This window comes from Aplysia californica, unplaced genomic scaffold (assembly GCF_000002075.1).
Source record: "Aplysia californica isolate F4 #8 unplaced genomic scaffold, AplCal3.0 scaffold00429, whole genome shotgun sequence".
NCBI lineage: Eukaryota > Metazoa > Mollusca > Gastropoda > Aplysiida > Aplysiidae > Aplysia > Aplysia californica.
Genome location: NW_004797699.1, coordinates 464,637 through 489,283, shown reverse-complemented (window position 1 = coordinate 489,283; position 24,647 = coordinate 464,637). Strand labels below are relative to the sequence as shown.

General features: G+C 40.3%; 2 protein-coding genes across 2 annotated transcripts in view; one reads left to right on the top strand and one right to left on the bottom strand.

Annotated features, from left to right (window-relative positions):
• Positions 1-357: 357 nt before the first annotated feature.
• On the bottom strand, positions 358-12,750 carry LOC101852344 (superoxide dismutase [Mn], mitochondrial). Its single transcript, XM_005104646.2, has 4 exons — positions 12,505-12,750; positions 4,750-4,949; positions 2,201-2,497; positions 358-1,147 (listed from the first exon to the last, which is right to left on the bottom strand). The coding sequence occupies exons 1-4, from the start codon at positions 12,534-12,536 to the stop codon at positions 999-1,001; spliced, it is 678 nt and encodes a 225-aa protein (XP_005104703.1). The 5' UTR covers positions 12,537-12,750; the 3' UTR covers positions 358-998.
• Positions 12,751-12,937: 187 nt separating this feature from the next.
• The window catches only part of LOC101851974 (pre-mRNA-splicing regulator WTAP), a 29,500-nt gene continuing 17,790 nt past the window's right edge, over positions 12,938-24,647 (top strand). Inside the window, exons 1-4 of the mRNA XM_005104644.3 lie at positions 12,938-13,025; positions 18,039-18,084; positions 19,090-19,142; positions 19,498-19,562. Coding sequence (XP_005104701.1) covers positions 18,058-18,084; positions 19,090-19,142; positions 19,498-19,562 — 145 coding nt within the window. The 5' untranslated portion in view covers positions 12,938-13,025; positions 18,039-18,057. The remainder of the gene's footprint in view (positions 13,026-18,038; positions 18,085-19,089; positions 19,143-19,497; positions 19,563-24,647) is intronic.

Sequence of the window (24,647 nt, the reverse complement as noted above, 5' to 3'; positions counted from 1 at the left end):
GGCGTGGCTTGCTCCATCACTGCATTTCTCTCTCTCTCTTATTTTTTACACATTGTTAACAAGCCTTTGTCCCTGCTATAACCGGTTGGGCTCCAATGAGGCCCTGTTATTGCAGATAACTTTTAATAGAGACAAAGAGTAGGTCCCTGTTATTACCGGGGCTGTTAGTTTCCACTGTATCTAAGTTACTTTTACTAAGCACTTCATAATACCTTCATCTCAACACAAAAAACACACAAATCAAAGAACATCCGTACAAACGCTAACAAATTTAAGTAGGCATTCACACTATCAATGCACAATCATTCATGAGTGGCATTTAACAAGGTTTGAAAGAACAAAAAAAAACCATGAAAGTCTAAATAGTAGTCGACCACTTTAATTAGGCAACAAAACAATCAAAACACTAACACTGTTTATAAAATTTCAAATACTCCCACCTAACTCTGAACGCTTGCCAATGTACGGTGTTCTCAGACACCTGAATTTGCAGAAAATATACATGTAATATCAAAATGTTTGAAGAGATTCGCAAGATATTTCAATTCATTAACATCCACTGATTTTTTTATAAACCTAGTCTATGTTTTGTTTGGTAAGTACTATAACAAAATGATCTGGTTAACTGTAGAAATATATTTCATATCATTGGTCAATTTTCAGAATAAGACAATAATTCCTATTCTTAGCCAGTGTGGCAAAAGCTTTCACAATTCCAAAAAAGTTCAAACACTCTCAAGGGGAACGGCAGCTTTGAACAAATCTCATCTGTGCAAGAAAGGACAGCAATGCCTCAGACAAGAAAAATGTACTCCAAGATTAACTCAACAGCAATAAAAAACAAAATACAAGCATCAGTAGTAAGAGCTCAAGGTGAACAGAAAAGAAAACAACAAACATACGATAAAATGCATCATAGTCAACATATCACTGTCCTTTAATGGAGACTAATCCATTTCGATCACCATAAAAACAAGAACCATTTTTTTTCTTCCAAACTAGCCCATGCGTGCTGTGGCAAGTCTACTAGAGACATCATTCCAATTGGCTACATTGAAAATGGCACTAACATAATCAGGACGGACATTTTTGTACTGAAGGTAGTAGGCATGTTCCCAGACGTCGATGCCGAACAGAGGAACAAGGCCTGAAACACACAAATAGAGCAGATGTTATTGTAGTGTTTGGATGAACTGAAATATCATTCTTTTCTTTTGTTCAAACGAAAAATAAGCCTACAAATTGGTCTTACGTTTCCTTCAGAGTATCAAGATACAGTGGAACTCGGATTCAACTGAAACACTGATTCAATGAAAGAAGTCAGATTCCCTGTTTTTATCATTCATTAAAAATCAACAAAATAAATCAGATTCAACGATCATATACAAAGGAGCAAACTCAGATTCAACAAAGTCACTGGCAGTGCAGACGGCCCCTACTAAGGGGGAAGGGGGAAAGTAGACACAAGTGCCTTGGGTGTGGAAAGTTAGCAAAGAAACATAGACGCATCACAATCGTTATTCCGAGTTCCACATTGTTATTTTAAAAAAAGTTTTAAAAAACAATAATAACATAAGCAACAATACTTACACAGAACCTGCAGAAAAAAGTAATAAAAGAAATAGCAATCCTGAAAATAAAAACTTATAAACTGCATTCACGTAGAAAATTTTCAGAAACTCAGTTGAAGGTAGGTAAACTGCTTTAATCATTAGAAACAATTGCTACAAATTTCTTTTTTGAAATTCAACCGCAAATGAAAGTGAGATACAGAAGTCGTCACTATAGAAACAGCAATATATGCTGGTCAAGAACATGCACAAATTACAATTCTACAATAATCTGCTACCAATAAAATAAACGCAGGTCAACATGAAGCAGAAATACCAGAATAAATAAACTGCTCACAATTCCTCAACACTCCTACAGCATTTCAGTGATCTTGTATACATGATGTACATAACTGTTATAAACCCCTCACCAGTTGTTTATGACAACGAAGAAATTTGTTGTCAGACATGAAAGACATACAGATACACAGCTGGACTAAACTACATGCCCAAGGCTCAGTTCTGAGCCTGAGTCTCCATTTCTTATCCTTTCCTGAAAGATTTGACACTCATCACCAAGGGAGGTCAAGGAATAAAGCACTCTTTCTGATTCTAAAAAAGGACAATCTGAGGCTAGACAAAACCATTACCTGTTGTCGATTGCAAAGGATCCTGGTTGGCACAGGTGGCAATGCGCAGCCGCCCAGTGACAGGGTTGTAGCCTAACCAGCCCCAGCCTGAGCCTTGAATTCCAACTGATGATGCAACCAGTTCTCCCTTCATGCGTTCAAAAGAGCCGAAGTCCGACTTGATCGCATCCATGAGGTCCCCAGTAGGCTCACCTCCTCCTTTGGGGCTCAGATTCTCCCAGAAAATGCTGTGGTTGATATGTCCACCTCCATTGAACTTGAGAGCAGGCTGCAAAGCTATGATGGCACCAACATCTCCTGATAATACAAGAATCATTGTCATTGGTTAGTTGTAATGCATTACTTTTCCGATTTTACCTGAGTATATTTCACACACCATAAATGGAACCAACTCATGGTATAACTTGATCCCCCCCCCCCCCCCCCCAAAAAAAAAAAGAAGAAAATGTCTCTTGGCTGAACTCAAACTAAATTAAATATGATTTAGTGCACAAAAAATGATACTGCTCTCAGGAAGCAATCATGACTAGGTTCAACTGATCCTTACTATTCTTCTGCTTTTCCTGTACGGTTCCCTTTTTCATGCACTGAATGACTGTTACAGTGAAACTCCAATTCAACGAAAACGTAGATTCAACGAAAGGAAACAGATTCCCCATTTTTAAAATATTTATTAAAATCACCAGCATAACCTGAATTCAACAAACATATATATAAACAAGTGAACTCGGATTCAACAAAGTCGTTTGCAGGGCCAGTATTGCTGACACACATGTAAGACATGATGTATCTTAGCATGCTCCGAAGTAGGGAGAGCTCGGATGGGTAGCCAGTACACATCAAGCTGTTAGTGCTTGTGTCTCCTGGGGGGGGGGGGGGGGGGAGTAGGCACAAGCATTCTGGGTGTGGAACGTCAGCAAAGAAACAGCCACCACGCAGGTCATATCCCCCCCACCTCCTCCCAATGAACGATGAAAGGCTAACTTAAGACATAGATCTAGGTCTACGTATTGATTTGTACACTTGTCTGTGGAAACAAACGCTGCCGTACTCTAGGCCCTATATTGTAACACAATATGTTGCACGCATTGCTATGAACACTCGGATTCAACAAAATTGAAAGTCAGGCTGGATGACTTCTTTATCTACAAGTTTCATTGTATTATGTGCATGATTTCAATTTTATTCAAATATAATAAACAAAAATACAGCCATATTTATCCTAAACACAACACTAAAACTTGATGGATATAGGTTGAAAGTCTTCACAGCATTATACGGGGCGACTGCCAAAATTACTTTACATTTTTCAGGGGTGGGAGGAAATCACTTTCTAGGGCTATGTTACCAGGGGCAGCAGACACTCCAACATGTACAGTTTTATTATAGACACAAACACTCAAAACTCAAAACTACGGATATCTTGTTGTACAATATTCCCTTCTCCAATCCAACTGAACTGCTATTCAATCATTTTTGACTTGGTGACAGTGTTTTCTCAAACATTCATGGATTTGTCAAACAGCTCATCTTGAAAAATGCAATAAAATTTCACCTCACATTTGCTCCAATTCAAAAGTCCGTCAAACACAAAAGAAACAACACACCTATTGTCATTGTGAGCCCACCAGGCTCATCCCCGCAGTGTGACACACACACTGCTGGTATGCAGACACATCATCGCACATTATCTGTATCATCTGTATCTATATATCACTAGAACTTCCATGAACATAATCATGTGAGGGTTGCTTTAGTTTTAGTAAGAGTTTTACAGCACTTGCAACACCATAAGGTCATGTAAGTGCCGAAGATTAGAGGTGTTACAAGAGAGTAACAAACACAAAAGAGAAGGAGGAGAGATAAGGACGATAGATGTTCAACAGGAAAGAAGGAGCAGACCACAAAGAGCACCCGCCAACCACCTTCTTATGAGGGTTAGTGCTGAGTGGTAGTGGTAGCGGAGTGATCGAAGACAGACCGTGTGGTGCTGTATCGAGCTGTTCAATCAAGTGTCTTACGCACACTACAGGTAATGTGCACTCATCCATCTCCATACTAGCAGTCTGTGTATCCAAAGGTGCAGGAGCGAGCGTGGTGGGTTCTAACCGGATACTCTAGAAGCCAAAAGGTGTCTTCCATCATGCGTAAAGGCAATTTGAATTAGAGACAATTGTGAGGAAAAGTGTGGGTGTTTCGTAATGACCTGTTTAAAAAACCTGAACAAGCGTTAAAGAATACCATATATTGCCAATACAAAGAAAATATAGAGGTTCAGTCGGGGAAAGACATACACATATTGTGCGGGCTATCTATGATCTCGAGTTCTGCATGTTCATGTTATCTGTGCCTTACCGTATGTTGTTTTGAACTCCAGGGTTAACCCTTAAATTATTCACCCTGACTATTCCATAGACCTTTCAAAACGGTATGTGCTCTGAGCGCAAACAAAATGCGAACAGTAGTCCTGATGGATGAATAAAAAATTTGTGACTGGAATATTGATGCAGAACAAAGTAAGGTTAGAGACAAATATATGTCTTTTTCACCTTTCTGAACAGCTTCTGCAAGTTTTTCCTCTGTCGCATTCAAGTTGTTCACATATGTGTTGTGATGCTTCTCGTAATGCAATTTCATGATGTCAGCAGAGATGTATGGCTCCAGTGCATTGAAATCATAATTCAGGTCCGGTAACGTGTGCTTCAGTCTGCTTGTCGCAGCACCAAGTGAAGCAGCTTTAGAAATACATCTGAGGAGGAAGAAAAAAAAAGGAACTGTAAAGAATCAACAAAAATGACTGACTTCAATCAACTCTATTCTTGTAAAAAACGAAAAGGCGAGGGGTGCAGCAAGGAGATCCGCTTGACTTTATTACTAAATTTAAACTGAACGTATAAGTATAAGGTATCAGAAAGGTGAGGAAATCCAAGGCCATAGAAAGGGCACTGAACTCAAACTGGTCAAGGTGACTAAAAAAAACAACTGTCCTAGCATTTTGAAAAGTTGCTAATTTTCACAAAATACTAGTAGTACTACTATGGCCTTTTCGTCTTGACAGACTACAATACAGCCGCATGCATGATACAGCTTTGCTTGGGCAGCAGTAGACAAAGATGAAGTCGATTGCCCAAGTACTTCTCTCCTTGCCCCAGCTGAATGTGACTAACTGAAGGCAAAGAGCCCTACGAAATCAGAAAAATGGTCACATACATAAAAACAAACTGCTCTCCTTTCTTCTGATCTTGACTTCCTTGATATGCTTCAAAAGAAAGACAGTATCAATACATTCGGGATCAAGAAAAATGTAAGGGTGTGTCTTCTTACAATTTTATAGTATGTGACAGATTCTTTACGGGAGAGATTTTGAATTTGGTATGGGTTCGGCCCTTTGACCCACTCTTCTATGATTTTTAACCACCAAAGGGATCTTTAATCAATGTTTGAAGGAAAAGAAGGAGCAAACCACACCTGAGCACCTGCCAACCAACCACTGTGTGGCAGGATGCTTTAGAAGAGACTGTCAGCACACACTCCAGCCATCACAAATTAGAGAAGTGCAACGTACAAGGACTGATGTGGGCCTTGTGTTGAATTGAACCCTACTAAGAGTGCCCTTTAAACTTAAACATTTCATCAAAACTGTAAAAACCCCAGGCTTAGTCAGTATAAAAACATATGTGTCACGATGTGGGGGAATCAGGCGCCCGTCAATTTTTAGGCATATGGGGTTATTGGTATCATCTTAACACTTTGCCATCACAAGGCTCATATAGTAAAAACCCTTGCTATCAAAGGAAAAGGCATTTTGGGGAAAAATCCAAAGAAACTGGGTGGTAAACATTGCCAATCGGCGAGATGTGACGGCAAAGTGTTAAAGCCTGTTCATTTGCCTTCCTTTGGGGGAAAAAAATACCCATCTACCTTAAATAGAAGTAGAGATATTTGCGATTGAAGGAAGTAAAAGTCACTTGGTTTCAAAGGTAAAATTAGTGAGAAAATGGCGACCAAAGTTTGGTAACCTCCATAGCCTGAGAATCCTTGGAAACTGAAAATTTAAATTTGTTGTGCCTTTAATCAATATTTTTCAGTAAAATCCACACAGAAAGGTGTTTTTAAATGGACATGAAAGTTGTTGAGCCCAAAAAAACAAAATATTAAAATTGCCCATTGGCCAAAAAAATTTACAATGTCTTTGATTTAATTATTTTTACGAGCGCCTGAGTTCACCATGGCGCCTCACATAAAAAATATATATTATTATATATAAAGTGCCTTCACTACAAAATTAGAATGTGGCTGACTGAAGGCAAAGGGCCCTACGAAGTCAGAAAAATGGTCACATAATAAAAATCAAATGCAATGCCAGTACATAAAGAAGATATCAATTTGTCAGATTCTTTTCTTTTTTTTAATGACATGATCTATTTTATCACAAAAGGCAAGAACAAATTTTGGACTTAAAATTCTATAGATTTGCTTTGTGCGTTTCCACTGTACTAGGTGTGCGTGCTAGACTGTTACTTTCTTTTCAAGTGAGTATTATTAGTAGGCCTACTTATAAACAGAGGTTACTCCTGCAGCATTTTTATGTGACAATGTGTATGAAGGGAGGCCACAGCCATAAATACTCTTACTAAATTATTTGCTTTGGTTTTGGATTTGTTGTAGATGAAAGGCAGTAAAGTCATAGAGAGAAATCACTTTTAAAAAATCATAAGAAGATATGTGACCTGCCCACAGCAGTAGGCCCTAGTCTGAGTAGCCCATACAAGTTATCTCATATCTGGACATGGGGAAGGTAGATCTACAAATTGGTTTTTTAAAATAGTTTTACTGAAAAGAAGTAGGAAGAGAAAAGGGAGAAGCACACTTTGACTTTGGATTTGGAGGAATAGTTGGGTTGATAAGTAGTTAAGACCAATAACTTGTACTCCTCACAGAATGTCATGTCATCGTACAGTCCATGCCGGCTTTAGGCATGGTCATCGGGAGAAAGCTTAAGCGTGCTTAAAGCCGAAGCATGCTTAAGTGCGAAGTAGACATAATCCAGAGATTTTCATGTAGAAAATTCCCTGTGCTATTACCCTTTGTTTGTAAGTAGGCCTATAGCGGTCCCGCAAAAGTGTGCACTGTTATTTAAACACCCGCCATGGTAGTTTTTGTTCGCTTGTTTGTTTTTGTTTTGTGGTCGAATGGGAAATGAAAACTTAATTTAGACGGCAAGTCACGATACAGCACACTAGGCCTACTGTAACACACTGCCTGTGCGTACCACTGCCCGCTGTGCCACTCATACATGTACCACCGCCTTCATCCCACATCACGCGTGATACACAATCAGGATTAATGGATAGCGAGGGTCAAAGGTGAAACCACAGCCAGCCTCCCTTTCTCGTCTCCCCGACTCTCTTTGTATTTTTTATTTGGTCGTGTGTAGCTTTGCCCTAGGCCTAGGCTAGATCCTATGTCCGCGAGCACGGCTGTGTGCTTCTCTCTGCCTTCCTCTCCGCCCGTGTGAGTGTGTGTGTCCATCACTTGCGTTCTTTGTGTTTCTCTTGACACACTCCACTGCTGCGGTGTAAACTGTGTTCGAACTTCGATGGGTCATCATGAAAATATTGACTGTCTTGTAAATGAAGCGTGCTTGAAGCCAAAGTTACCGTGCTTATAGGCGTGTAATTTATATAGCAAAAATTCGGTAAGAGCCGTTTGGCGTGCTTGAGTCCGAAATGTGCTTAAGGCCGGCGTGCTTAAAGCTGGCACGGACTGTACTAATCAGTCCTGACTTCAATACTTTTGCCAAAGCACATGCATGCTCATTTTTTTGCAGTTGGGTAGCCTTGATGAAAATAGTATAGATTTAGATATTAAAATAAGTCGATGTCAGGACTGGGACGCATGTCCTTGCTATGACACGTGACATGCCTTCTTCTTCTTCTTCTTCTTCTCGATCGCATCACTCTTGAAGTCATGGTATCTGTCATAAATTGGGCCGTCCTGCTCAGTTCATCTGTCGGCCCGTATAGCTTCCCTTGTAGCGTCAGTGGGGTTGGCCACGTTTCCTGTCTCAGGGCCCTGTGTGTCTTGCAGTGCTGAAAGATGTGTTCAACAGTTAGGTCCGCCTGTCCACACTGGCATTTTGGTGATTGTACTCGTTTTAAACATCTGTACATATGTTGTCTCAGTCTTGTGTCCTTAGCCGTAAGATAATCTCTTGTTCTTGGCGGGACAGTTCATGTAGCTATCTGGTGTCTGAGGTGCTTTCAATAGTGTATTTCTAATAGTTTTTATTTCTGTGTAGTTAACGCTGTTGTCTGGTTGCTCTTTCTGTGCTCCCAGTTTGGCCATCCTGTCAGCCTGCTCATTTCCTAAGACATCACAATGTGATGGAATCCACTGCAGCATGATCCTCAGACATGGGATGTCCTCAATTACTTTTCGTAGCCTTGGTAGTTTGCCGGCAGTGATTGCCTGCAGTACTGACATGGCATCTGTTAGGAATACAGTCGAACCTGTGTAAGACGGAATCGCAAGGGAGCAAGAAAAAAATTTCATCTTACACAGGGGAATTTAGGGGGAGATGGAAGGTGGGGGGGTCAAAGGCCAGTCGGTGGGATCAAGGATCGTTTGTCCGATCGGCAAGCAGGGTCAAAACTTCACACCTCTCAACTGCTATCCTGTCTGATCATGACATGTGTCAGTCTTACTTATCCAATTACCGCCAGGGCTTGCCTTTCATAGGGCCACTGTTTGACCTACTAAAAAACAGAAACTCTGAAACGTTTGAACATCCCCTTTGCTTCCACCCTTAGCCCCACCCACCAATGCCACCCCTCACTGCCATCATTGTAACAACGATTCAAGGAACTCTTTTCTCGGCTGGCCGTACGAACAGGACGGCAGGCATTGGTCAATTTAATTTCACACCTCTGGCTTCTGGCTACCAAGGAAAGTTTCTGTGGTGGCTGGCTACTCGAGCACTCTCACGGGCAGTCGTGAGATTTCACACCCACACTACACTGACCATCTGCATCGCTCAGGGCTCACATGATGGGTTAACATCTACCCCAGAATTGCACCCGTACTACCCTTCCTCGTCCAGAGGCATGGCCATAGCGTTAGGCTAACGGAGCCAAACTTGCGAGTTTTGTTTCAAATCAGGGCTGAGCGGGCAAAGCATTTTCCGTCTTAGACAGGTGAAACCCTCTGAAGAGAGCGGATTTTTCTTTCCGTTTCCGCGTTAGACAGGTTTCCGTTTTATACAGGTAAATAAAGAGGAATATTTCAAGGGGGTAGCGGGGAGATTCCGTTAAGACAGGTTTCCATTTTATACAGGTTTCCGTTAAGGCAGGTTCGACTGTACTACTTGGCTTTGGGGGTCTACCACATTCTTGATGATGTTTGTTGCATGTATTAGAGCCTCCGTCTCTGCTCTGTAGTTTGTACAATGTCGTCCTGTTGGGACTGCCTCTGCTTGTCGTTGTCCATTTGGGAACTGTACGTACACTCCGGCTCCTCCTCTTTTCACAGCATCAGAGGCAGATCCGTCCGAAAAGATCCTTATCCATGCTTCTCGTGGGTATCTTTATTCAAGCATGGACAGGGTGAGGGACTTCTTCCTCAGGTCGCTGTGGTAATCTGTTATGGTGAACATAGGAATGGACGTGTGTATAATTATGTTTGTGTTTTTCTTTTCCCATGATGGTGCCTCTGGGGTATGGTTTAGCATGTTCACTGTGGCTGGTAGATGGTACTGTTGGGATCTTTTGATTTTTCTGCTTTCTTTGAAGAAGTTGGATCTTTTAAGTCTTGTGGGGTTTGATCTGGCTGTTCTTGTGTGCAGTATATAATCCTCCATAGCTGTGGCCTTGGTGTACTGTATGAGGGCCTTGCATTCCCATCTCCTCTACAGGGCCACTATAGATGTTGTTTGTTCCATCTTTTCAATAAGGCGTTGACCTCATTGCTCCAATGATTATTCGGAGAGCCTGGTTTTGCACTTTTTCCAGAGTGTATTTGTGAGTCTGTGCTGCAGTCATCCATGCACTGGATCCGTACTCGAGATGGGGCCTGATTGCGCCTAGATAGACCTGTCTAAGCGTTTTCTCATTTGCTCCCCACCGAGTCAGTGCTAGTTTTCTCATGATGTTAAGTTTCTTCCTGGCTTTATTTTCTGCATTTTGAATGTGTTGTTTCCATGTGAGACGCTTGTCAAAGATTATTCCAAGATACTTCAGTTGATTCTCAAATTTCAGTGGGGTTTTGTCTGATGCGAGGTGTTCTGGCTCAGCCTGGCTGAAAGTGAAGAGTGTAGCAGAACAAGACTTTTCTTTGTTTCCGGTTATACACCAGGTTTTTGTCCATGTAGTGAGTTTGTTCAGTGCTAGTTGCATGCGATGTGTGGAGGTAGTGACGAATTCCTCAGAGCACCAAAGAACCAGGTCGTCTGCATACAATGCGGCATGTATTCCTTTGGGCAGTTCTTTCATGAGGTAATTGATGAAGAGGATAAAGAGAAAAGGTGACATAACTCCACCTTGGGGTACTCCTTGTCGAAGCAGCATTTTCAGTCTTTGATATTCATCCACCAGCACACGTGCTCTTCTGTTGTGTAGATAAGATTTGGTCCACTGGTACATGTTGCCTTGGATACTACTTCTAAGGAGCTTGACTAGTAGACCCTCCTTCCACACTTTGTCAAATGCTTTTTGTTGGTCAATAAATGTTGCTAGCATCACTTCTGTGCCTGGAAGGAGTCCTCTATTACTTGGGATGTTGTTTGGTCCTCTGTGCTCCTGGTGACATGCCTTGTTTGAGCATAGATCTTTTAAATTATTCGCCTAGTAATGAAAGTGCAAACCTTTTAACGACATAATTGGAAGTGGTAGAGACAACATTATTGAAACTCATACCTGGTGGCAAAAAAGTGACTTTCCATGAAATTTTTGTTTTTTTGGATCTATTGAGGGGAAGTTTGATGTCTTCTGCTTCATTTAAGATAAAAAATAATCAACTGCAATTGACTATAAATATTTAATTTTGATTTGTTTTTTAAGGTGTGTGTGATTTGTTGTGAGCTTGGGGGACGAGATATAAAGGAATTTGGACCTTGCTAGTGTGTAGCTGTGAGATTATTTTTAGAACCATTACCTCATGGCCACCTTTACTTCAACCATGGTAGTGGAGTATCTTTGCTTCAACGTTCTTCATTTGCAACTATTTTTAGATTTTGACCCCTTTTCGAGCATAAATGGTCTGAAATGCAAACACCTCTGATTGGTAAATTGGAGTAAAAACGGTAGCTTCTAGCTCACTTCAAGCTTGTTTACGTCCATTTTCGTGAAAATCTTGTTTTGTCCATAAGTTTTTTCTCTGTGAATGAATAGTTTTTTCTACTTTTGTATGTTACCTTGTAATGGCAGCCAAGATAACTTTTAAATTTCAAGTTTATGTCTCAATTCTAAAACCCCCATTGCTATGGAACCACGTTGCTCAACTTCGGAGGCCATTTTCTCCTTTTCGTTTCGTGTTTCCTCACCTAGGACAATTAAAAGTTCGACTGTATTTTTGTCAAATATGGTCATATTTATGACTTCATTCTTGTTTTATATTGTGGGGAAAAGGTGATAGTTTAAAAAAAATAATGATAATGTTAACTCAGTTTTGAAATTTCCTTCAAATGACAGATATTGACCAGCAGGGACACATAGAATCTAGATTTTATAGTCTCTCCATATATGCATGCGCGTCAAAAATTTAAAAAGTAATCGTTTAGAACCAGAAGTAATCATTGGTGGAGCCAAAACCAGCACTCCATAGAGAATCTAGATCTAATCTAGATCTTAAATTGTAAACGGGACCCACATTCTTAAGTAGTACCAATTGTGAAACGAAAAATAAACGATCAGAGTGTTGGTCTGCTTTGTCCAACTTTCGGTTCACAACAAATCAGCTGTCCTCACCAAAAGGTCAATTCTGTCCAGTTTTATGATCTCAGGCCAGTTTTGTAAACAAACAAAAATTAAATAAAAAATCGTAAGGCAAAAAAAAAAGTGTCTACAGACAGCTCCAGAGGTCAATTAGATCTAGATCTAGATCTAGATATATACTAGATCTTGATCTAGATCTAGTAGGACCAGGGATCAGAACACACTTTGACTTTGGATTTGGAAGAATAGAGTAAGTCAATGTCAGGACTGGGACGCATGTCCTTGCTATACTACGACACATGCCTGTGGAGCTTTCAGAAGATCTTTTTATTTTTACATTATACTCTATATTCGCCTTGTGACGAAAGTGCAAACCTTTTCAATACGTTGGAAGTGGTAGACAACATTATTGAATCGCCAACAGTATGCCCTAGAAGCGTAGATTTGACCCCTTGTGCCAATAATTAATTGCAAGCGAACTCTCCACTTCAGTCTTCCACAGCGGTGCCCAGAGCAGTGCAGGCAGGCAGAGTGCAGACTCGGTCAGATTCAGTAGAGCTTTGTTTTGGTAGTGTCCTCACTCCTCACGATTGCTTTTAGCCTAGGCTAGGGTCAGGGTAAAGGTCAATTCTTACATCCTCTAATAAAATGATTTTAGAGAACATGCAACATACATTTTTTTGTTGTTGTTGTAGTTTTGATAGTTTTGATTTAAAATAATAGCTTTTGAATAGCAGTATGAAAAAAAATAGAACACATGGCACCAAAAAAATCAACTCTCGCGCACGATTTGCATAATTTTATCTGTAGTCTGTAATGGCGGACAGCGTCTAATGTGTACCATCAACCACAACTGATACATTTGACGTGTTGGCTTTACTGAAGCTGCAACATTGGTATTATGTCCCTAGATTTATGTTGAACACTTTGCCCTGAATTTCACGTTTCAATGATGTGATGTAGAATTAGACCAATGAACCTCCTCAGTAATATTAAAGATTGAAGTTGTTACACAGTACGTACAGGCAAGGCTCCCTCCCTGTTTCTGTCATTGGATCTACTGTCAGTTTAGTCATCGCTCGCTCATACTTCAAGAGTAAGCTGAGGTTTGCCTAAAATTGAACTCAGAAGTCCGCCGGTCCTAAAAAATCATTTTGTATTCCTGCCATATCTATGATGAGTATGAGATGGTCAGTTTTTGCTTGGGGTGTAGTCTAGCTAGTGTAGATTCTAGATCTAGAAGAGTACATCCTGTGGTGCGATATACAGTAAGCGATCTTTTGTGGACATCTCTGGAAGTTACAGGTCGATCTTCATGATTTTTTCACCAGAAGTTAGAAAAACTTCCTCTCTATACGGTGTAGCGTATTACTGTAACAGCAGTTTAAAATTTCTATATGTTGTGGTGGTGTTTGTTTGGTAACGTGTGTCTGGTTTGGTGCGCAAGGTTTCTGGTTTTGTGCAACATATCGTCTGGTTGGGTGCCCAATAGTACCATGTTTACAGCTTTAGATCTAGATCTAGCTCTTTTCTGACACTTTTCATCTTTCTCTATCCTTGCCTTGTCTTCTTTTCCTTGCAAGAAGTTCCTGTACTGACCATAACGGAAGGCCAAGGTCAATTAGGCGTGTTCTTTTTGGGAGCTGTGCGCCCCGTAACAGGAGATTTCCTTACACCTTGTGTATGTGTTTTGATAATGGATAAAAAGAAAGGTGCTGTGGACACAAGAAGGGGAAAGAAGAAAACAAGAATAAGACTATACCTAGACTAGTATTTTAGAAGGAAAAGGACAAAAAAGAAGAAGAAAAAGACGTGAAAAGAAGAAATTGAAAAAGAAAGGTGCTGTGGACACAAGGAAGTGAAAGAAGAAAACAAGAATTAGACTATACCTAGACTAGTATTCTTTAAGGAAAAGGGAAAAAAAGAAGAAGAAAAAGACATGAAAAGAAGAAATTGAACATTTTGGAGATTATATTTCCATATTAATTAATTTTGACATGAATACATTAACTTATCATCTTCCAATGGCAATATAATGCATCCAAATGGAAGGAAAACAGTCTGTTCCAGTGCACAATGCAGGTCATAAAGAAATAACTTAATAAGTAAAACAAACTTTGACAAAGGGCCTAGAAGCCACACTATCAATGCCAAATAGCAAAAAAGCCGATATTGCGCACTGAAACGGACTGCCCAAATTTGGTCCGCTTCAGTGCGCAACCCTATCTGGCATGTTCCTGGGCATTAAGAAGCAGCCTGCGATAGTATTTATCGATTCTAGTATACATTCTACGATACATTAGAGCTAGATTAGCGAGATGTGCTAAATAATCGACTACTCAAGCGCTTAGTAAATTGACCGATACCCGTTACGAAAACCATTAATATGAAGGGGCAAAACTTTCCGACACCGTAGAATCACGTGTGTTGACAGGAACCTCCAAAACGAAAGTGAAATAAGCTGCATTCTGCGCATGCTCACAGAAAGTGACCTCGTTTTCGCTGTTCTTATCCAAAACAAAGCAGGAGACCGGGGGTTGCGCACCCAAACAGTAGCGCGGTGATGCGGGCCTACTCTATCTAGACTCTAGAATCTAAGTCTAGATCTAGAATCCCTATACAGTCAGTCACAGTACAGCAAAGGCAAACTCATGCCATGCTCATAGTCGACATAGTCACAGTGGCCCGTGGCATGGATGATGGTCTCTAACCTTTTCTAAAGGCCACCTCTTTTCTCATCCGGGGTGAGATGGCAAATCGGTGCTTTTTCGGTAGTTCCCACCCCCCTTATTTGAGCCTGACCTACATCTAGATCTATAGACACCTGCCCTTGGCGCGACCGTGCCCTGAGCGCGACCAGTTCCCCATTTTTCCTTCTGTGCAGCTCGTGTGCAATCTGTTTTATTAGAGTTACATGCCTTGTCTAGTTCCACTTTTGGTCAATCCTTAATTTTCCAAGAACGTCAGTCGTCTGGCTAGTGCAGCAGTCGAGTTCGAAGTGAAAGGCTTATCAGAAACATTCTTAGAGAAGTTTTCTTCAGTTACTAAACTAGAGTAGCTGGCCCAACCCGCGACCACTTGTCTCTGTACCCTCTGTTATCAATAAGATTATGGTTTTCATCATGATTTGATAAAGAAATGATTTTACTAACCCTTAAATGGTGTACTAACAACTTTCTTGCACCTGTCATATCTGTGCGCGCATGGTCGCACCCTGTTCCGTTTGCGGTCGCGCTGAGGGCATGTGGTTGCGCCAAGGGCAAAGCATTAACATGTTAAAATGCGAAATCTGAGAATGAAGTTTTGGAATGATTGACGATATCACAGTATAAACCGGAAGTTGACACACTGAAGCAGCCCTGAACATGGATTGCATGACCTATTTTGCTGACAGAGACCACTGAGAAGCAAAATACGACAAGTGGTCGCGGGTTGGGCCAGGTACTCTAGATCTATACGTTTGATTCGCGGTGAGCTAAGATATCAAACCTAACAACAATGTTGAAATGTGTAAAAACTGAATAAAAATAAAAATTTTTTAAAGTGATTTTTTAAAATTAAAAAAATCAAGTTGATATAAAATTTAAAAAATCAACTGATTTAAATCAACCCAACCCTGTAAAAGCAGTGATTATAATCTTCTGCGGATCTCTCGAAGTCCGTGATTTTCAGTCTTCTCTGCTTTTCCCTCCCAGTTCTTCCTTTCCGTGAGTCACGTGGTTGGCACAAAATGTCCTCTTATTGACAATACGATGCCTAGCGATCGGCCTGCGCAATCCGCCAGTGTGTGCAATACTCGAATTTCAAGGCGCTTCAGTCATCGCGAAACTGCTAGGGAATGCAATGTTAGTGTGGGGTATATTTTAGCTCGATAGCGCATTTTCATGTGCATGAGCCCTCTTGAAAGCATTTATCATTCCATGAAGGAACTGACAAAATTGGACGTTCTCAAAATGAAAGAAAATGATTAGAAAATCAAAAGCAAATTTAGATTTGTGTGGTTAGAGGAAAGTTTGACCATGGCATCAAAGAAAGGTGACAAGGTTACTATTTGTGTTGGTGATTCTATTGTTAAAATAGAAGTTCCTCTAAATCTAATACCACCCCATCCAAGCACATTAATAAGCTGTTTTCCCTGTCCTCAAAGGTATGTTAATTGTTAATTACAAGATTTCTGTTGAAACATGAAATTTGTCTCATGATTTTATTTCGCAGGTACTGTGCTTTTGTTGGCATATCTCTCCTTTTTTACTTTAGCTCGTTATGATCACTGTAAAAGGCATATAAAAAACATTTCTTTTCGCAAAGCTGATGAATGAGCCATTAAAAAATTATAAGCAGTCAAATAAATACAAAGCGCAAAACGCGATGAAGTCAACAATTAGTTAATTAAATTAGCTCAGCAGAACAAGCGATAGTGCCAAATACACACTAACAACACGCACGCACATACATATTAGAATAATTTTTTGCCATTTTTTAGCTTCCTACAGACCTCATCTGCTGATTCAATGCCCGCTGCCTCATTGATGGTTCCCCCCTCCCGTGTTTTCGACTTTCTCACTTTTCTACTTTCTCCGTTGTAAAAAACTACATCTAGATCTATTTTGCATTGCCTTTAGTGAAACTGTAACTGAAACTGTGCACATACACTGTTGGAAGTTCTGATGGCCGAATGGACAGCTTGTCTGCGTTTGAAATCAAACAATCATTATTTTATGAGCGTGTGATCGAATCCGGGGCCAGGAAGGGTTGTTTTTTTTTTTCTCCCCATCCCGACTGACCAACGATTTGTTCCCATAATTATAATTAGTTGCTTTGCAGTTTTTTATGTAGTGATGAAGCATGCACATTCTGGTTTTGTCCCCAGGAGGAGCTTTTACCTATAAAGTATACTTTTACTTTTACCAATTTAGGCCTGTTAAAGTTAAATAGTGGCTTTACTTGGTGTGTGAATCTCATTTTTAAAAAAAAATTATTTTTTGCTCATTTACAAATTTTCTTCAAAGTTGCCTTGAGAGGTAAAATGAAGAAAATATGTAAAATTAAGTAAAATATTCTGGGATGCATCCTGGTCTTAAGGGGGTGTAGCTATGGTCAACACCCAAATCCTATAGTTTTTGGTCTAATGTTTGCTTTTCTGCATCAAAGGCGGTGACATAGTACAAAAAAAGGTTACCAAGCAAAAAATTCAAGATTTTAGCCATAATAATCCCGAGCCATAAAAAATAAAGGATTGATTCAGCATTTTTAAAACCAATTTTATATTTTGTCAATCATCAACACTCATCAAGATAGAAGCCTAATATTTGGCATGGCGATTACTGTTGGTAGGTAGAACAACCTTACAGAGCCAAATTTGAATTTTCTGTACTGACTTGTGAGCCTTACAGTCCTTGCTATGCACCACATTCAGGTCTCCAATGTTTTCAGATTTTGTCAAATAAAACAGGCCTAAAACTCCAAATGTGTTCCATAAACAGCAAAAATGCTCCTGTAAAGTTATAGAGAAATGTGTATAAAAGATTGTGTCCAAATTTGAAACAATTCTGACAGTAACTTTCTGAGATCTACTCAAAATAGTGTTGCTACCTGGTCAGATAAACAATTCTGAGAAAACTGCAAAGAGAGATAATTTTTGGTGAAGATTTTCCTACATTGCTGCCTCTCTTAAATGCATTTTCCAGCTATTTATAAGTTTGATAAAGGAATTAGGCTTCTAAAGATGGATCCTTGATATTGATATCTATTAAGATACTCCAAAATCTGAAAATTGATATTTTTTCAAAATTTTTACTGATCTGACCAGTGGATCCCCTTAAGATTTTTGTACAATACATTATTCCACATATGAAATAAGTTGGTCACATATTAATTAGTTATAATGTGCATCAATTGTTTCTTTGCAGAATTCAGAGCAGCCAGGCCATGTCAGAAACATCCTCCCCAAAAAGAGTGAGTTCAATTATTTGTACTTGTCATCATCATTGCCTTTCTCACCCTGCACCAGGGGCTCTCGTGGCCTAGAGGTTAATGTGTTTGCCTCTCATTCAAAGGTCCCAGGTTCAAATCCGGGTAGCGACCGAAAAATTGTCTTCTCTAAAATTGTCTCCTTTCACCTCCTCTCCTGCTCTCTAGCAATGTTTTATTGACTGCTGTCGTCTCCACTTTCTGCCTCCACCCCCTCAACTCCTTTGCCCCCTCCTCCGGGCTCCAGGCTCTTTCTGCAGCCTTTCTACTGCTACTCCATGGCTCATTCTTACTAATCTTACTGCTGTCTTTCAGCCACACCTCTGGTCTTCTGGTAGGAAAGATCTACACCTAGCCTTCTCGGAAAAGAGCGAAAAATCTCGGAGGGCCTGTGTGCAAGTTGTGCAGAGCGTGTTAATTCAAAATTTCCTACCAACTGAAAAAGTTTAATGTGTCCTGCGCGCTCGTGATCTTATACAGTTGCGAGCGCAGTAAAACACTTCAAAAACAAAAATCACCGTGCACCAGGGTATAGGTCACGGTCAAACGCTTTCTACCTTTCTCTATCCAGGGCTAGCCTTTTGGTGTTATTCCATGTCTACCCACTTTTCTGTACTTCAATTTCTGTGATTCTTCTCCAGGTTCCATGCCGTCTTCTCCTTGATCTTTTACCCTGTGGATTCCAATCCAACACTTTCTTTGTTATGCAGCTGTCTGACTTCCTGAGAGTATGTCCAATCCATCGCCACCGCCTTCTCCGTACCTCTTTTCTAACTGTGATCTGTACTTGTACAGTAGTATTATTTGTAGGAAATGTTGAGATTGATTTTAAACTTTATTTTTCCATCTTCTATTTTGTGTTGACGGGTTTGTGGATGTGTGTTGTACTAACCTTTTATGTAATGATTAACTTTTCAAAAATTAGAAAATGACCATATGATTACTTTAGTATTAGTCATTATTCATGGCTTTTTACTGCTTTTATTTCAGCCTCGGCTTGACTTTGATGACACTAAAGATGATCACTTCGACAAATACGGCAAGTAAGTGCTGTTGGATCTGTGTATGATATAATTCTGTATTGGTGTTTGCCTCTCTTTGTACTAGTTGAACATGTTCTTTCCTCTGATGTAAAAAAAACTCTTTCCCTTTTCAAATGTAGCATGAGTTATTGGAGGATGCGACTGGTAAAGTATCTTAACTCTCCTTTTTTTTTTTTATCTGATCTGTTTGTTCTGTCTTGCTTTTTTCCCTCACTAAATAGTAGGGTTGCGTCTCTAAAGTTAGACGAGACAAAACTCAAAAGGGGCTTTTTTCTGTGACGTTCAGCTGTGTCTATTGTTTTGTACACTTGTTTGCATCAGTTTGTTGGATTCAAATATTGCATTTTTATTTCAGAAATCGAGACCAGGATGATCAAAGCAACTTTGCTCAGTCAAAGTCGAGGAAGCGACCAGATATAGGTATATTTTTTTTTTCTATTTTGTTTTGTTTTGGTAAGCGTTTTACAGTACTCGTAACTGCTTCAGGTCATATGAGCATGCAGAAAACAAGTTGGTTGTTTTCACATGAAGCATTTTCCGTTTTGGTAGGAATTAATTTTGAATTTTGCCCAGATGGCGGCCGAAGCCTACTGTTATAATCTTAGTACTACCAAGGAATCTTTAACTCTCACAACTTGCTTATGAGACCTCCGAGATTTTTTCACCCTTATCCAAGAAAGCAAGGTGTTTGATCCTTCCTACCCTAAGATCAGGAATGTAGCTGAAAAAGAGCAGTAAGAAGGAGCCAGTAGCAGCAGTAGAGAGAATCTGGTGCCTAGAGGAGGGGGGGTGGGGGTGGTGGTGGAGATGGAAGCAGATGAAAGAATATGACTTGAGATCGGGAAAGGAAGTGAAAGGAGAAAATTTTAGAGACGAAAATGTTTTGTCATGGTCCTGTTTGGAACCTGGAACCTATTGAATGAGAGGGGGTCTCCTTACCGTGCCTCTAGATAACGAGTGCCCTCTATTATAATCTGTCATTTTTTTCTCAGTAAAATATTTGTAATAGGGGCTACTTTTCTTGGACAGTATTGTTTTGTGGACTATCATTTCCTGCTGTTGCTGGGCTTAGACCTGTGTTCTTGATGATGCTTTGTTAAAGAAATACAGTTTAACCGGCACATGTGGGTGGTTGGTGGGTGCTCTGTTGTGGTTTGCTCCTTTTTCCTACCAAACATCTATCGTCCTTATCTCTCCTTCTTTTTTCAGTGTTTCCACTCTTCCGTATTTTTACGGAAATCCGTACTTTCTGCCAGTTCCGTACTTGTTCCTCCATCATTATCAACTCCCACTGTAAAAAACTGTGACGATAGCCCAGGACTTTCGAAATTCCGTACTCGCCTTCGTATCGTTTTGTATAAGTTGCGGATATTTACAGCAATTCTCTCGGCAATAATTTAATGTTATAGAGACCTGCCAGATTGTTCATTTCCTACAATCGGCCTTTATTCTGCTATGCCCCATGCATTCATTGCGGGTTGGTCTGCAGTACACTTTTTACCTGCAGATGGATCAAAATCTGGCGATCTTTTTGTGCCAATTTCCTCCTTTCTATCATTCGCTCATTCCTTCTGTCTATCTTCAGATTATTGCCGCGGCTGGAAAATCTGCGCATTGATCAAGTAAATTGAGTTGTGATCTTAGACAGAAAATTACTGTCAGAAAGAAACTTTTTTTTCAAAATTATCTACATCTAAGCGAAGATTCTCTGGCACGTGAACTTGATATAAGGGCCGCGATGAAAGAAATATATGCTGATACGGGGTGCCCACTACGGGTGGGATCAGCCGATCGAGCTGATCACTCTACTGTCGCCTAAAAAACAAACATGTTTGTTTTCAGTTTCGGGCGATCGGCCCGATCCAGCCGCAGGTAAAATCAAGAATAATTCGAAGTGGTGTTCCGAGGTTGTGACGGAAGACATTCAGACGTGAAAAATTAGGCTATACCCTTTGCAACTGTATTGTGAAGTTATATATCTATTCATTATTCCCAGGTTTGCCTGCTATCAATGGTGTGACGACAAATTAGTTGAATTATAGAAGCAATGAAAGGGGAACCTGCTTTTAAACATTGCCAGCAATGGAAAGATATGTTGGTGAAGAAATCAAAAAGACAAAATGTTGATGAAAAAATAAATGTTATGGGCTGTAGGTCATTTTTTCAAACTGGCTCCCAAATGCCATTTTCTACCCTCTAAAAGCACAAAATTTCAATTTCTTCGAAGCCCCCCTGAACCCCCACTGGGACCCTGTCCCTTGATCCTGCTGGGGGCTCCCAGACCCCCGGCAGAATTTTCCTTACTTTCCAGCTTCGGCTGCTGGTGGAAGCACTGTTTTTTGTGTCAGTTACTCTCCTGTGTCTCCTCTTATCTCCAATGCTTGTATGACAAATGTGTTGCAAGTGCCGTAAAACTCTTACGAAAACGGCAAGCACATTGCAAACACCCGCATATTTGCAAAACACATGGTGAACAGAGTTGTAGTCTGTAGTTCTCGAACCTGTTCTTCAACATTCTTTGTATTCAAAACATGCATGTAGTGTTTTGCTAGTGTTCTATGAAGTTAGGTAAAAGTTAAGTTGTCAAGAGTGGACCATGAAGAAGAAAAGAGGAAAGGTATCTCAAAGAAAAATGTTGGATCTTAGCAGACTGGATCAATGGAAAAAACCTTAGCATACAAAACAAAGGCGACTATGAATCAAAATACTTTTTTCTAGTCTGTCTAGATGTAGAGAATTTGCTAGTGTGAGGATTTTATGGGAGCATGACAAAGGCTACGGTGAAAGAAATTGATTCAAAACCTAAAATCAAGAATACTTGGAACTGAAAATGGAGGAAAATTAAGGTGCACCCTGGGTGACTCTGCCATCAAGGCAGTTGTTCCCTGATTTGTTTTCTGTCAATGGTGCAATGGCAGTGACAAATTTGAATTGTAGCAGGATGGCGAGAGGAACTTCTTTTAAATATTGTCAGAAAGGGAAAGATATGTATATGATGAAGAAATCAAACATGACAAAAACTTGATGAAAATATAGGTATTACGGGCTGTTGGCAGTCAATTCAAACACGTTTCCGAATGCCAATTTCAACCTTTTAAAAGCACGAAATTTCAATCTTTTAAAAAAACGAAATTTCAATTTTTCCTTGAGCTTCGGCCATTGAACTCCCACCTGGTTGCTGTATATGGAACCTGCTGGGGGCCTATGCAGCCACCAAAATCTTGGTATCGAATTTTCTTTACTTTTCTGCTTTGTTAGAAACACTGATTATAATGACACTGTCTGAGACATCTGCTAATCCAAGACAACCGCTATTCTCTCTGACAAAAGCGGATTGTCTTGGGCAATTTCAACTGTAATTGATTTACCAATTCAGTTGAAACAACTACTATAGAGTCTGCTTAAAACACTCGTAGGGACAAGCAGGTTTTCTTCAGTTTAACCGTGTTTCAGAATTAAAGATATTGCGATGATTGTCACAGTGTGGGGTTGGGATGGCCATGTTTAAGACGAGTTTCACTTTTAAAAATCTATTTCCTTGCTTTAATCTGCTGAACAGTCACACAGAACAAACAGAAGTAGACCAGCACACTCTACTGTGCTCTGGGCTAAACTATGAGGTCTGCCTCAGAATAAAGTTTCCCTGTCATGCTGTCCTCACATATAATTATAAATCACCTTGTATTTGGTATTAACAGTAAGCTTATTGAAATACCTATTCAACATACATAGCTGCCACTTTCCCGCTAAATAGCGGAAACTCCGCTTCATCTAGCTTTTCCCGCAACTTTCCTCCCTCCGCCGGACCAACCTTGGTCGCAAATTTCATACTTTTTTCCCCGCGGAAAACACCAAACCGGGAGAGGGACGAAAACGCGGCTTGTGCATGTCCACCCGTAGCTTTCTACTTCCGTCTTCTAGGCCCAGCGCTAGTTTCACATTGTTTATTGTTGTGGAGCAACGCAGTGTCGATCGGGCATCAGGACATTAGCGCGCCGAGTTGTCATTGAAAACGGCGGAAATTCAAGAGAAATTGATTCAGAATGCAACAATAAAAGAAGCTGGAATGAGAAAAAAAGCAGTCGGTGTGCGACTTGAAAAGTTCATTAGAAAATTGAACTAGCCGTTTTTGGGGAAAGAAATCGCGGCCCGCGGCACTCCTGTACAATTGCGGTCCTGTTTGTTTACATGACGGCTATTGTGGCTGCTGTGGAAGTGAATCTAGATCTAGATCTAGATCTTGATCTAGTAAATCTATAGATATAATCTAGATCTACACATATTTAGATACATCTAGATCTAGATTAGATAGCCTAGGCTATAATTTTAATTCAATTTAGATCTCTAAATAAGAAACACACTACAGGGGCACTAAATGCAAACGGGACCGCAATTGTACAGGAGTGCCTGCATCCTTGATCCGATTATACTGCTCTACGTCTATGTACAAGTTTAAAGTGAAAGAAATCTTTTTATGAGACACCAGCTGGCAAAAAACACTGGATTTTTAGTCACCAAGTCCAAACTGTGTCAAATTGACTCGAATGCTTGTTAGTCAACTTACTGCCTTTATGGTTTTTTGTTGGGGTTTTTTTTTCAAATACATTTTAATTCAGTTGCCTATGGTTAACAATGTGACAGTTTTCCCTTCCAAAACCGTAGGCTAGATTTTCCAGTAATATATATATTGCCTCTGGACCTCACTGGTTTCGGAGAGCGCGCATATGCCTTCGTGTGAAATTCCTCCTTTTTTAAAATTTCTGAGTGGCAGCTATGAACATAGGAACCATCAAGTTCAAGACATTTCTCCATTTGATGTACCCAGCGGTCAAAGACAGTGGTCAGTGATCATTTGTCCAAGGTCCTGAGCGTTTTTCTCATATCCACTAGAATCTGGTCCTCATTCTCAAATCACCGACCTCACAGCATTTCTTTCACCTAGCGAAAGAGGTGGAAGTTGATTGGGCGAATAGGGCGGGTGTTCCAATAATTCCCACGAGTAGCCCTCAAGAAGCTCGTTCACAACTCTGGACTTGTGAACAGGCGCGTTGTCGCAATGCAGGATGACCCCTTCTTCAAGCAAAGGGGTCTTTCTTCAGGATTGCAGGTCTCAGCTTGTCTTTGAGAATGAACCTTTAGTAATCACCATTGACAGTTACGCTAGGTGGGACTAGCCAGCTCAGTATAATACCAAAAAAACCAATGTGCATCACCTTTCTTTCCCCGTGTTTTTTGTGTGGACTTCATCTTTCATGTCAGACCTCCCACCTGCAACCTCCATGTTCCATTTCCTTACTGTTTTAATTGATGGGGCATTATTCCCTATTACTTTGTTTAGATCACCATTGGTTTCAAATGCAGACTTGGCGAGAAGAGTTAAAAATTTGATCACAACTCGGACGTCATAGCATTATGTGAAGGTTGCACCAATGTTTTGCTCAGCCATTCTCCTCAAATTTGCCTTGGACAAAGTGCACAAGAACACCACTTTTGACACGTCACAGC